Here is a 15,390-nt window from a genome sequence, read left to right on the forward strand (position 1 = left end):
AATTCAGTAATAACAATTAATCTGAATTTAGCTCAAATACTACCTTTGATGTAACTATTAACCTTAAGAACTGAATATGCCATGATATGGTTGCGAATATGTCATGCAATTCCACACCAGTAAAGGGCTGCTTGTGCACCAGCTGCAAAAAATGTGGGTGTGTGCATATGTATGTATGTCTCAGTGACTGAGAGTGACAGGAGCAGTCCGATTAGTTGGTCTAGTTTTTTTTTGGTTAGTTTTTTTTTCCAAAGAATTGATGATTTCATCTATTGCTTACACTTCACAATCAGTGTCATTTATTTATATTCTTTGTTTAAGGGACTATTAGGGGACTATTTTATAAGTCAAATAAGATACTCCAGTGTGTGATTTATTGTCTAATAAGAGCATGTCCTTATTGCTAAAGGCACTTTGTGCAAGTGCCTTATTCTTCATTATCCACCAAGGCATGCTGTTATTAGACAGTAAACCACACCTCATTGTGTTGCATTTCTTATTTAAGACGATATTTCTTATATGCTAACCAATCTTCTCTGTTCTTCCACTAGAAATATTTTCATTCATTTGCTATTTGCTTAAAGTACCAGATTATGTATTATAACAATGGTTGTTTTCTATATTGTATATAGTGTTACAATGTACTCAGCTAGTTTTTGTTTTTCAGATATTTTTTCCTGGAGATTTTCTGTTTCAGATTCCACAGTCAATGGGGTTTTGCTCAGTGGTACTACCACAGTTAACAAACAGAAAATAAGACAAATGAATAAATAAATGGGGAGAGAATTGGTGGCAGGAGGGTATGAGGATATGACAATATATGTCCTCCTCACGCTGCTTATCGTAACCCCTTTCAAGGTCACTGCATGTTGGGGACAAAAGGGAAAAAAATAACTTTGCAACATACACAGTACTATTCACTCAAAGCACATACTTGGCAACTTTTTTCTTTTTTGTCTGAATTGTACTACTCTCAGTAGGCATAGTGGAATCCCCCTAATCATTATGGAGACACTGCTTCCTATGGGCAGGGTTAGCACCAAACATCCACTGAATGGAGTTAACCAGCATCAGCTCTGTAAGACATAATACAGTTCCAATGATTTTGATCACTGTGCACACATTATTGTGCAAATTATGTCTTTAGTGACTTTCCCATTGCTAAAATATACTACTGCAAGCCGCACTTTTTTGTTCCCTGCCATGTCCTCTGGGTTTCACACATCACCCCCCCCCCCCCCCATAATATTTGTTTTCCCCATGACATCCAGGATACCTTTTGTGACATTAGGTATAGTAGCCCTAGAAAATGTAGTTTACAAATAAAGTGTAAAACTCCAGCATCACTGAAAAGAATGCCCTGACAGTCTGTAACAAAAGTAAAACACGGTCAATTAATTAGTTATGTTCTGGGGACAGGTATGGGAAATACCCAGAAATGGAAGTGGTATTTGTCCTGCTCTGTTTTATGGTCTTAACCAGATTTTATTCAGGAAACTTGTAGGAAGGCAAAGTGAAATAATTCTTTTTCTAATGAAAATATTACTGCCCCAAACTCCTCCCATCTTCTAACCAGCTTACCGCCATTTATTCCAAAAGGAATTGGGTGTTTTTGAAACCACATTGGCTTGGCTCCTATTGTGCAATTATTGTACGATAATGTTTTTTTTCCGTGTGAATAGTATGTTTTGTTTCATTTTTGTTTGTATATTCACCAACACTGTGATCCCACTCTGTTGCCTTTTTCCTAAGCATGCAATGAAACTTAGCAGGATGCCAAAGTACCGTCGTTATATTGTGCTTCTTTTAAGACATTAAGCATCATTAAGCACACCATTTCAGTTCAGTACTGCACGGCCTCACCTCCTGACAGTATAACATTATCTTCAGATTTTCACCCTGGTGATGAAGTGCTCATCTCTGAAAGAAAAGGGGCCATGACAATAGGTGCCTTGGCTAGCGTAACACTGTTCCGCACACGCTGCAGACTATTCGTGTGATAAATAAGGCATTTTCTCGCAGTCCTGCATTTTTCTAGGATTAAGATATATGTCACTGTACAAATTATACTAGCAGAAGACAACCAGAAAGCTGGGGGTGGGGTGGGAAGAGCATCATCACATGGTCCACTGCTGACGTCTTCCAGCTTCATAAAATGAGAAAACGCAAAGAGAAAGTGGTCCTCCACAACCCCGTCCTAGCCAGTTTGTTGCACAGTCCCCTGCAACAGCTCTGCAGGTAGGAGCAGGGACAGCTGCTATGCATGCATGTCGGATCTCGCATCCATACATAGAGCCTATAATGAAATATCATCGTGAAACTTGACTGCTATTTAACAATCGGTGAGCTTGTAGGCTGCAAAAAGTCTAAGTTATAGGGATTCACAGGAGCGAACCCTCAGACTTGGAACAACTCCTTCTGCCTCCAGGGATCTACCGACACGCACCTCTGAGAAGAATGGCTTCATACCTGCAGAACTTTTCTTCCGCAAATTCTTCCACGCTTCTCTATAATAACAACTTAGTATGCCCAGGCAGCAATGGCAGTGGTGGCAATCTGTCTGCTGCGGAGGGCAACTTGTCTTATCTGTGCAACCAGCAAGAAGCAACGGATAAGGACACAACTTCGATCGTGATCGCCATCATCATCACAGCTCTGTACTCCATCGTGTGTGTTGTAGGGTTAGTAGGGAATGTGCTGGTCATGTATGTCATCATCAGGTAAGAGAACGGTGTACCTGCTGTGGTTGGCAAAGTTAGGCGACATGCTGCTGACAGCTGAAACCTAGGTTTCTGCACGTGTGTGTAATTGGGAGGGAGGGGGATATGTGCATGCCTTGTGCTGAAACCCTGGGAAACAGGTGAAGAGAGACTGCAGAGGCCATCAACATTTGGGGCAGATTGAAATGAATAACGATATACATATTTTACAGCAATAGATAGTCGCACCAAAATAAGGAGATTTCCTGGTAAATAAAATTTCCATTGAGGTGTGACACTGGCCAGCAACTGATTCCTGCAAAGGCTTTTATTACAGCAGTAGTTGAATGGTCAGTGTGTCAGTGTGTGTGTGTGTGTGTGTGTTGGGGGGGGGGGGGGTTGTATATCTCGCCTTACCCCCCCCCCACCCCCGAAGTAAGTGCAGTAGCATAGCTTATAGTGCAAAGACATTTCTTCCAAATCCTCGGCCATCAGTATTTTTGTGTGCATACCTCAGACCCATAAACTAAGAACGTAAGCTAAATAGGTTGCACACTTAACTAGCTGCACAAGTGCTAACGGTGGAATAAAGAGTACTATTTTTTAGAGTGTGTGTGTGTGTGGTTTGAGTCTTGTATTCCTAGGTGTATAAACAGCGGGTGTGAAACGTAGAGTTAAAAATCTTCGATTTATTGAGTGTATTCGCTTGCAAGCAGATGTGTGTTTAAACATTGTGCATGCAAACAGCACCATCTAGAGAAAAGGCTTCCGAACTGTATAAAGAGCAGATCCTGCATGCACCCACCCCTTATTAACCCTGACCGAAATTAAGTGCGTTTTCACCAATATCATGGTGTTGGAAGTCTGAAGACTGTCTGGTACACATGTGCTGCATATCCTAATGTGTACAGAATAATTAAAAGAAATATTTTTGTCTTATTTTTTTTCTCTGTAATGTAAAATACACACTCCAGCATACCTGAAAAGAGAAACTGTACAGCTTTTCCTAAATTAGCCATGTCATGTCACAGGAGAGTGGCATGTCAAACCAAATGAATACACAAACAGGCAAAATAAGTAACATATTTGCAGACACACACATGTGTTTTATATATATATATATATATATATTTATATATATATATATATATGTATATATATATATATATATATATATATATATATATATATATATATATATATATATATTATATATATATATATTATATATATATATATATATTCATATTCAATGTTTGGTTCTTTAAATAAAGCCAACCAGAAAATAAATAACTTAGCTGTTAACAAGCACGTTTAATATATTTTGAAAAATACCAGAATTCACAAGGAAGATGGAAGTGTAGGATACATGAAGAGGTTATTGTTACGTTGAAAGTCCCTAAGCAGAAGGGTGTGAATACAGTGGTGACTGAAAGTGCATGGGATAGCCTTAAGTTAGTGTTTACTAAGGAGGTGGATGAAAGTGCACAACATCTCAGATGGGGTAGAGATAATATCACAACATTCTAAAAAGAGATAAAATTGTAACCCTAGTTCATAGACTAGTACTAGGCTAATTGCCATTCTAGGCCATTTTAAGTCTAGCCAATTACCCCCATGTGAGAATCAGTACCTTAACAATTAAGCCAACCCCCCACTCCACACCAGCAACAAAGTGGGAACTTGTAATCATAGGCAGTACTGACACTATTTCATTTCAAGTATAGACTGGTATGGGAGGGAATCTGGAATTGGATATTGTTTTAATTAAGTACTGATAATGGCAAACGTCTGGTATTTTGACTAGTATTCTTGGACTGTGGTGGGCCAAGAGTTGTATGCTCTGTACAGATAACTTTGTTTCATATAATTTGTGTTGTACTGTGACTCTACTCATTACGCCAGTAGTGACAGCACTGCAACAAGTTAAATGTGATCGAACAGTAAAATTTATTTGACACAAAAAAGATTAGGTGCGGGTAAATAAAACTGCTGTACAGTGTTAACTAGGAGTTAACTCTGCTACACAGAGTTAACTCCTAGTTAAAATTCTGAAATGTAAATGAAACTGATCCATATTCTTTCCAAGTTTCATAAGCTTGCGACATGGAATGCATCTTGCACATCTTTTTTTTTATCTTCGCTTGAGCAGTTATCCTGTGTACGTGCACTCCATCTTTCCTTTGTCAAACAAATGTAATGGCATCAATGTACTTATTTGGGAAAATCCAAATCCGAAATCTAGGTGAGACTGAGTCATTTTTTTGCTCTCCTGTCACAAGCACATGCAGCCAAGTTAACTTCAGCATGAATCATTTCTCATGAATTATCAGAAAATGAGAACTTTTTTTGCTAAAATCCCACTGGCTTTACAGATACGTATACACGTGACAGTATTTGTTGTCATTGCCCTGTAAAAGGTCATCTAAAAGATCTGTAGGCAGAATAATACATTTAAAGCTCTTTTGACATTTCATCAGATTCACTAGGATTAACAAAAAAAGTCTCAGCAGCTGATACATTAAACAAGCTGTTACCCACTAGTTATTTAGTGCTGGGATTCAATAACACAATATATTTCCTATCATTTCTGTTTCAGGTCATTCATCTGCACCCCCCCCCCCCCCCAGCATTATCAGGACTTCTAACACCTCTAACAGCATTCTGTCGAAAGTTTCTTTACGCTGAATGGTTTCACTGTCTGTTCATAGTAGCAGCTATATGTTCAGAACACAGCCTTTTATGGTACAAATTATGATAGTGCAAGCAGGTTATTCTTCCTGTCTGTGTGGGGGAGGGTGGACACCTTCAACACATTACATGCTGTACAGGATTCAATTCTCTGTAAGTCATTGTTTCTTTAAGCAGCACATCAGCATAAACGCAAGAGGTTTTCATTCTGCTGTTGCATTTTAATAAAATGTCACATTTTGTACAGATGAGCAGCTGTTCTTATGAGTAAACATTGTTAACCCTTTCCTCATCTAACTAATGGATATATGCATACAAAACCTGAGAAAGATCATTAAAGTGTAATTTAAAGCCTCCATTTCAGTTATAAGACTTTGAAACAACTTTTCCTTCAAGACAGAGCTTTATTTGTTCATTACAATAGGTAAATAGCGTGAATACAAATGGTCTTAGGCAGATTATCAAATACTGATAATTTGACAATTCAGAAAAAAAAGATCCTTTAATAGCTAAATAGACTTTGTGTGTTAATGTAGTAGCTAATGATATTAAGCTGCCAACACAAAAAAAAAAACAGATCTGATTTTCTTCATGCACTATTTTCCTGGTGTGCAACCTACTGCAAGCTTCTTCACTATGCTCCCGAAATATACCTGTAAACAAGCCTTGAATTATTTTCCATTTAGTGGTAGATTGATCTCTTCTTTTTTGTCCATCACACTAATTACTTAACATTAGAAACATCAGTAGATAAAAAAAAAATAAAATAAAAATGAAACGATAAAAACAGATAGGGAAAAGGAATGCTAAAGGAGAGATGAATTTAGACCAAAAGATGAAAGGTTAATATTAGCAGCCCTGTACAGTGGAGTACATTCACTTTGGTTTGCAAAGTCCATTAAGCATGTGGGAGAAATAAACAAATACAAGTCATACCTCTCAAACTTTTAGTGCAATAAATCTGAACAAAGCATAAAATAATGGGGGGGGGGGCAAAAGCCCAAAAATAGGAACACATTTTAAATATTGGTCTTATAAACTTAAAAAGTTGCTAGAATAACAGTAATTGTGTTAGCATGCATTTCTGAGAGATACGAGAGATGTGAAATCTAAAACTAAGATGTCTATCATTTTGTGAATTCAATCCTCAATGATTTGCCAGAAAACCACAAATGTTATGAGTCACAGACCAAAAAACATGAGGCAGAAATCTGGATAGTCTGTGAAAATCTTGATAGTTAAGAGGTATGATGCAGGTTCTGTAAAACATAACTAGAAACAGTTGCACATCTTGTTGCTGGGTGTGATACACAGATGGCAGAGGGTCTGTATACTGAAAGGAATAATAATGTTGCACTGGGAATAGTGTAAACATTACAATATTGAAGTAGCTGAGAAGCACTGGAAACATGAGCCATAAAGCATTATAGACAATGATGAAATTTATAACACATGGGATCACCCATTAGCAATAGTTCAGAAAAAGATGCAAGAAAACCAGATGTGTGATGAGAAGGCAAAAGTAGCATTGATCAATGAAATTGCTACATCCAGTTATTGCAGTTTATTACATACAGAAATACACAAATTCATAAAATTCCAAGATTTGCATGCAGAAAGGAGGATAATAATGAAGAAGGACGCCCAGACAGTTCCAAAAGTAGTAGGAGCAATGGGTATCATAACAAAATAATTTACAGTCATATCTAAATATGCTACAGATAACATGTAACTTCATATGAATTACAGAAGGAGTCAATTATGGCACTTTTGGCCAGCATCAAAGATTGAAACAATACTAATTTCATGAACGTTAATCATACCCTGTGGTTGTCACAATGTTAGAAACCCAAAAGACTTGGAGAAACTAAACTGAGGGAAAACCAGTAAAGTCATTCTAGGTCTATGATATGTTACTATTATTATAGTTTTTCATGTTCATAAACTGAATACCGTGTGCAGCGATGTTTTGCAAAGCAGAAAGGTGGGATTTACATTTTGCTTAGCACAAACCAGATACATCTTTCGCTTTCTCTCTGTTGTGTATGAGTCACAAAGTAATGTTGGACATGTTTTTACAACAGAGATATTACGTTTTTCTACAAATTCTCCTATTCTGTATAAAAATTTGACATACTTACTGACTTCATACAACAACAAACTTTTACCTCAGCAGTAAAATTGCTTCAGCATTTATTAACCCTAAGAAAGACATGGTTATGTCTTGCTTATTTTTTACCATGTCATTTATGTAAAGTTTATTTATCTTTATCATAGCATACCCTTAAAGTTTTTCCTTACCCTTAACATTTAGCTTACTAGATGTCCTTTGACATATATATCTGGATAATGATAATTGTTAAAACTCTACAGACTGAAATACCTGTAACTCTAATAAAACTGTCACTTTTATATTCCACAAACTAGTGAATAATTACTTTCTAATTGTTTTTTAACACCTCCACTTTGCAAGCAATCACTTTATTTGAATATGCACAGTGACACTATATAACTGGCAAGCAGTTCAGTTCTAGCATAATTATTTTTCTAAAATAATGTTTAATTTAACGTGTGATCCTTAACAATATTCATTTTATGATAAACAGTAAGACATCATGCTGTTCTAATCCCAGCTTAAAGCACTGACTGGTCACTTAGTCACTTTATTACATTTCTGAGAGCGAACTGTGCACAACAGGTTCTGTCACACTACACAAGCATTCTGTTTGACAATGTGATTATAGTGCCTAATGTTGCATAATTATATAAAGGGCTCAAAACTGTGTTATTGAGTGACAGCAGTGACTACACAATGCTGTTTTGCATAGTAGGTATGTTAAATGCAGACATATCACTAGTTGCACATTAAAGCACAGCACATGTTTCATAGGCAGCAGCAATACCCTACGGAAGATAATTAATGGGCAAGTAAGTCATCTTTGATTGTGAGAAAGCATAGTTGTGATGCCTTATATAACATCAAAGTTTAAACATGCCAAGTCAAAGACAACAAGAAGGTTGCTTTATCTCATAATTCAATTGATGATGTCACATACCCTGACCTATCCTCAATAGGACATTCCTTAACTACGAAAGTTTAGCATAATAATGTTCCTGTTGCCTTTGACTGTGCGGCATACTTCCTTGTATGCAAATGTCTATCATTTTATGGTAACCATGGCAAATTATCATGTTATCGTAACCATGCAAAGTGTTAGCATTCAGAGTAAGCTAAACACTGCTGAAACAGGTTAGTTTGCATGCTCTGATGTTTGGGAATAATTTACTTAGTAAACAGTTCCTTTAAAGAAGAAGACCTACTGTCTCTGCCAAAATCAACACATGAAAGCAACTACAGTGAAAAAGGTACTCAGCTTTTAAGGTTTTGTGTAATTATTTTCATCAAAAATGGAATGCAGAACAATGTCTGAGTATATATGTGTTGAATCTTCATGATAAAGTTTCATCTGTTCTTTAATTAGAGCTGACTTGGTGTAGTTAAATGCAATGTGGTATAGACCTATGAGTTCTTAGGTTATTATTAGGTGAACAGTCTGTGTGACCAGATAGATCCTTACCATGTAACCCAGATGGTTAGTGGGTGCATTTACCACTCAGACCAATGAGGGCTACACTGCTTATATCAAGAGTATATTTGTAGGTCAAGGCAGAACTTGAAGGAGACAATGTATTACTTGTTTGACATGCAAGGACAGCTTTTTCCATAGGTAGGGATTGTTTGGGTAAGAAACCTATCTCCCTACACGTCTTATTTATGTTGTGATAAAGAGTGAGGTCTTTGGAGTGAGTGGTTTTAGTCTAAGAACCACCACAGGTATGCCACTACCACAAAAGATAAAAGGTTTTAAATAGAGTTGTATTTGTTTTAGGTTTATGTTCTGAAAAGGTACTATTCACCTATTGGATGAAACTGCTAAACTTATTTAATAACAGCTACTAGTGGATATCTGCAGGCATTTCTTTCTTTTTGTTCCTGTTTTTAGTATAGCTTTCATTTATGAGGTAAAAGAGGTCTGGTAAGCCAAGGTCTGTAGTCTGTCAGGCTAAGTTGTCAATAGGCAGAGATCAGCACTTAGCAGCTGGTATAAGACAGAGCAAAGTGAGGTGTTCTATTCTCTAGGTAGTTATGGAAACTTTTTCTTCTACCTCCTTAACAAATACTAACTTGTGGCTATCATATGCACTTTAGTGTTTCTAGCTGGGCAAAGTGTTTGGAGTTTTATATTGCAAATGGTGCATCATAGTGTAGGACTGATCTGATACGGGAAGATTGGAGAGGGATTATGACATCCTTGGTCCTGGTGGATGTAAAATTGGTAATTAATTGGGCAAAGTGGAAGGATGTCTTTTTGATAATTGATACATGATAGTCAAAGCATAATTTATTGCTGATGAAGGTGCCTACATCTCTAATGACTGTGTCAGACATAAGCAAGGTCCCTCTTGAAATCATGATAGATTTGCTTCCCAGAGACAAATGTGCTGCATTGTTTAACCTTAAACTTAAGACAGATGTTAATACAACAACTGCTGGCTCTAGCAAGCTTCTCTTGGATATAAGTGTCAGTGGAGGAGTCAGTAATTGCACCCATTTTATACTCATTGGCAAACTCAATTAGTCAAAGGCCTTTGGCATTGGGAGAAGTGGATGCTGAAGAGGTCAGGACACAGGACTGAACCTTGAGAGATGCAAGTAGTGGCATGTCTTTTACATGAGAAGGTATAACCAACTCTTACTACACCCATTTGATCAAGAAGCCAGATTGCAACACACGGGGTTTATATTTAGAATAGTAAGTTTTTCAATAATGCCAGTATTATGAATCCTATCAAAGACATTACCAAAGTCCAGCTAAGAGGTATGAGCAGAGTGAACTTTTGTTAACTGCATCCAGCACATTGTCAAAGAAAGTTACCAGATTAAAAATATATAATTTAACTTTCAAACAGCCATATTGATTAAGGTTGAGGGTTTCTAGATCACTAAGTTCATTTATGAATCCCTGAAGAAGGATATGCAGCCCACCCCTTTTTAAACAGGCTGACCTGGTAATCATCACCTCCAACAATAACACACATTTATTTTTGTGGAGTATAAAATGTTCAAATGGTATTTGCCACAACTAACTTTGCCAGCAGTGGAGTTTGCCTTTTTCTCCACTACTGTGCAACCTTGGAAATGATTTATATAAGATACCTCTTCCTTTTGCTTGTAAATTATTGCTCTACTGCTAATTTTTCTACATGCAAGCACCTTCATTATGTTATGGCTTAAACATCTTACCCCAATTTCTTATGTAATATAACATGTATGAAGTTATATCTCAATTGAAGATTTGTTGTATGTAACATAATTATGCTTATAATTTTTATTCATCAAATTTGTAACCTGTTATATCTTATTTCTCTCTTTTGTCTCCTTTGTTTATTTTATTTTGTTTATTTTATATATTGTATACTTCATCCTTTTATTGTATTTTGGAGCCCATTGCTGAAGTCTATTATTTTGTTTTTTAACTGTGGTATAAATTGCAGACATAGCAAGATACTGCTCAAGAAAAGTGTCTTTCCTGTCTTGGGCACATGCATGGAGAGGTGAGCCATGTCTCTCTGCACCTCCACTAGGATGTAGTATGAAAGGCCATTCACCCTGATATTAGGAGCTATAAGGTTGTGCTTGTATTTGTGTTGTAGGGAACTAAAAGTTCTGGCCACATCATGAACGTTGGTACTGGAGAGAGAGTTGACAATGGCCCTAGCTTTGCTCAGATTGGTGAGTGGATCATGAGTCTGTCTGAGTGTAGATTTACCTATTTCTAGTACATTGCCACATGTGGCTACCTGGACACCTGTGTGTGTTTAGAGCCAAAGTAAGTCCTATCAGGGCTGGAAGAAGGTGCATTTGTGGGTTGGCATTATGTGACTTAGACTTGCCAAATCAGTATGAGGCTTACACAGTCAGTGATTTCTTTATAACCCTTACCATACATGGATTATGTTGAGTGTTGTGATACTTAATGGCATATGTGGCACTGAGAGGTTAGCCTCCAAAATGAGTAAGTATATGCACCTCTCAGATATTGTATCATTGCAAGTATGAGGTATATTGGCAGTAAGTATGAAGTATGTCTCTACACTTCCTCATTGTCCCTAGTACAAGCTTGCTGGAAACAGATGGGTAGAAAGACTGCGAACCTGTGCCAGCAGGGAACAGTGAGCAATTTGGTAAATTACGAACTACTTAACTTGGTGAATTAAAACAAGAATAAAATAGAAGGAGACCTGAATTCAGCAGTGATTCACCTACTGACTAATTCCTGTAACTGCTAGTTTTGGTCTCACAGTGGTAATAAGCAGCTAGGAATTCATCTCACTCTGGTCCTTTTCTCACCAGGAATAAAACATCAGTACTAACTCCAAGCTGGTTCCTGAGAAGGGCACTGCGGGCTGTCCAGTGATCTGTTACCTTGTACCAAATGTTGCAGATTTTAAAACTAAGTTGGAATATGGACTTAATGCTATAGGTATTGCAGTATGCACCCAGCAGATGTGAATATATGAATGTGAGGGTAACTAGTATTTTATCCATTTATGGGAAGAACCTTAACAAGATGATTTTGTAGTACTAACCAAGGTTTTACATATTAACATTTCAAATAACCTAACAAGTTTGATAATTCACAGTTTTGCCTATCAAAAGTTTTCCTACAGCTGAAGAAAGGGTAGGCAATCTACTGTTGAAATATACCGGTCAAGTAAATGCTTTCCACATAATTTGAAAGGGTACACAAACAGCCATTTCAGTAGAAAGACCAGATTTTCTGTACAGCTTCCTGTATTAGCTAGTTTGGAAGTTTTTGAGTCGGATTAAGTATCATGCTTACAGTCTTCTTGGCTAGTACAAACTAAGTACTGTTTGTCTTGTTAGCCAACATTATTGTTGTTATGAAAACTGCAAATTTTCTTCTAAGTGAGCACTCTAAGACTTAATCTCTTTCCCATAAGAATGTTTAGCTAAAATAATATTATATTATAAAATATCATATTTGCAAATAGCACTTCCAATCATACCCCTTATGTGGTCATCATAAGGGACATCATAGACAGTTTAAGTTCCAGTAGAAACGTCAACTGCTGTTAAAACTATCACATAACCTATCTATATGTACTTACACAGCAAGATATATGTGTGTGTGTGTGTGTGTGTGTGTGTGTGTGTGTGTGTGTGTGTGTGTGTGTGTGTGTGTGTGTGTGTGCATATATATGGTTTACTATCAAAATTCTGGAAATCCCTTCATCAAGTAATGACTTACTCGAACCGAAAATGACATCCAGCTCTTCCTCGTACCACTGAACGCAGTAAAGTCGATATTGATCTTACCCAACATACTTTAATGTCCGGAGATGTTTTACACATGTTTGCAGGGGGGGCAAGATGCCTCAGTGCCACCCAGGTGGGGGAGCTACACCCTCCACACCCCCCTGCAATTTATATATTCCAAGTCCAAAATCACACTACAATGATCCCCACTGTAGTGTGATCCATTGAAAACAGCGACGTTCAAAACCATAAATTCAAGCTGCATCTCAAGGTTCTGGAGGCAACGTAATTTCAACTCAGGATTTTCAAATTTTGCACCTGTACCCTCGACCATCTAAATGAAGGTAAATTAAATTTCAGACTTTTGATAGTAAACCTATATAAATGTGTGTGTTTGTGTGTGTGTGTGTGTGTGTGTGTGTGTGTGTGTGTGTGTGTGTGTGTGTGTGTGTGTGTGTCTATATATCTATTATATATATATATATATATATATATATATATATATATATATATATATATGTATAAATATATATATAGATAGATATAGATAGATGTATCTATAGCTATAGATATATGAATGTCTATAGATATAGCATGCACAGGTATATACATCTTTGTAAATGTAATATAGTGATATACATGTACTGTGCATGTTAGGATTTCGATTGAAGGGCATGTTGCATTTTTCAGAGAAAAGGTTTATGGATATGTGGCATGATGGCATCCCTGTTACTTGCTTTAGATAAGGTAATCACTGACACAGAAGCTGTAAGATGAAACAGAAAAATGTTTTAGGCTGACTAAGTAAATTCAGTAAAATATTTGCATTAGAAAAGACTAATTTATTTCACTTGGTCTGTACACATTCAGGCAAATTGTGTCAGATGCAGAATGTCTGAGCCACCTCTTTACTTTTCTCAGTCCTACAGAGAACTGTGTTGTGTATGCTCCAAACACATGTACACTCGTAAGCTTCAGCTCAGGTTTTGACATTTATATATATATATATATATATATATATATATATATGTGTGTGTGTGTGTGTGTGTGTGTGTGTGTGTGTGTGTGTGTGTGTGTGTCTATATATGTGCAAAATAAAACAAAGTAAAGGAGCAAACTCCGGTTGTCGGAAAAAATATTTTGTCAAAGAAAACCAAACTGCAGTAGTGCAAGAAAATTTAATAAATCCAATAAAACACACTGATTCAATACATAAAATAAAATAAAAGATTAGCCCTTTCATACATAACAGAGTACTTCTTCAGATCTACATAAAAATAGCAGTTACAATTTAAATAATACAAGCAATTAATACTGCAAATCACGTGACTTTAAAATAGGTTTAAGGGGATGAACTCATTTAACCCCTTAACACCTGTAGCTTGTAAAAGTAACATCCATTTTACCTCTTGACATTCAGTCTTAGTTGTTATATCACCACCTCTAATATTAGGCTGACAAATCTCCAATACTGAAAATTTAAAATGATGATTTCCCATCAGGGTAACATGTTTTGCAAGGGCATTTTTACTATCTTTTCTCCGGATACTATAAAGATGCTCACGTATCCGATCTCTCAAACACCTATTAGTTTTGCACACATATTCTGCAGAGCTCACCAGAAGCTAAATACACAACATTCATTGTATTGCAATCAGCATATACCTTCAGCTCATAGACATGTCCAGTCACAGGGAGTACATACATATCATCATTACTTACATAAAAACACATGGTACATTTACGACAAGGAAAAGGCCCTACAATGGCATTCCCTAAATGTTCATTCCAGTGTTTTTTAATAATATTGCATATAGCAGAAGAATCATTAGAGAAAGTGAGGCACATTCTTGCCTTACCTAACAAATCCCCAGTCTTATTATTGACAGGGCCCACATCTGAATTCAGGTAGGGTTTTGATCGAGTGTCCCTAAATGAAACGGGTCTATATTATATCCTCGAACGCTTAAAAAAGCGAATGCTGATTGATCGAACTTGTTTTTGCGAAACTGCAAAATACTGAAGCAGCAGAAACTCGAATTTTTTCCTAGGGAAAGAATTCGGTTGTCCGTTTCTGTTGTTTTGATATTTTCAGTGTTATGGTGGAAAGTTACTGGTCGGATTCAGGTAAGTGTGCGATTGTGTGGATGTGAGTGTTAGGGTGATTTAGGTGAGTTAGGGTTAGGGCTCGGGTTAGGTGTGTGTGTGATTGAGTGGATATGAGGGTTAGGGCGGATTTAAGTGAGTTAGGGTTAGGGAGCGAGTGAGGTGAGTGTGCGATAGTGACGGACCTTAGGGTTAGGGTTTGGGTTAAGGTAAGTGGGTAGTTAGTGGTGTGTGCATAGTTTAGTGTAGGGTTAGGTATCAGATTTTAGGTGTATGTGTGTGGATTTCTGTTTATTTGGTGTGCTTGTGTTGTGTGTATGTTTTGGATCAGCAATTTTTTTCCCTGGGAAAAAAATCGCTGATCTGACAGTTCGAGATTGTAAGCTTTCGCTTAAATTAGGTCGATCAATCAGCATTCGCTTTTTTAAGCGTTCAATGATATAATATAGACCCAATGAGACAACCTCATCTTGTGCCTCAGATATATCATCCTGTGGATAGCCTTTTTCTTTAAAATTATTTGAAATTTCTTCAAAAGATTCATACATACAA

The 15,390-nt window shown here is 36.9% G+C and overlaps 1 protein-coding gene across 1 annotated transcript in view; it reads left to right on the forward strand.

Moving 5' to 3' along the window:
* Nucleotides 1-2,159: 2,159 nt before the first annotated feature.
* OPRM1 (opioid receptor mu 1) overlaps nt 2,160-15,390 on the forward strand; it is a 520,850-nt gene continuing 507,619 nt past the window's right edge. The window contains exon 1 of the mRNA XM_044060082.1: nt 2,160-2,720. Coding sequence (XP_043916017.1) covers nt 2,458-2,720 — 263 coding nt within the window. The 5' untranslated portion in view covers nt 2,160-2,457. The remainder of the gene's footprint in view (nt 2,721-15,390) is intronic.

This window comes from Protopterus annectens, chromosome 1.part2, assembly GCF_019279795.1.
Source record: "Protopterus annectens isolate FY-2018-M chromosome 1.part2, PAN1.0, whole genome shotgun sequence".
Lineage (NCBI taxonomy): Eukaryota > Metazoa > Chordata > Ceratodontiformes > Protopteridae > Protopterus > Protopterus annectens.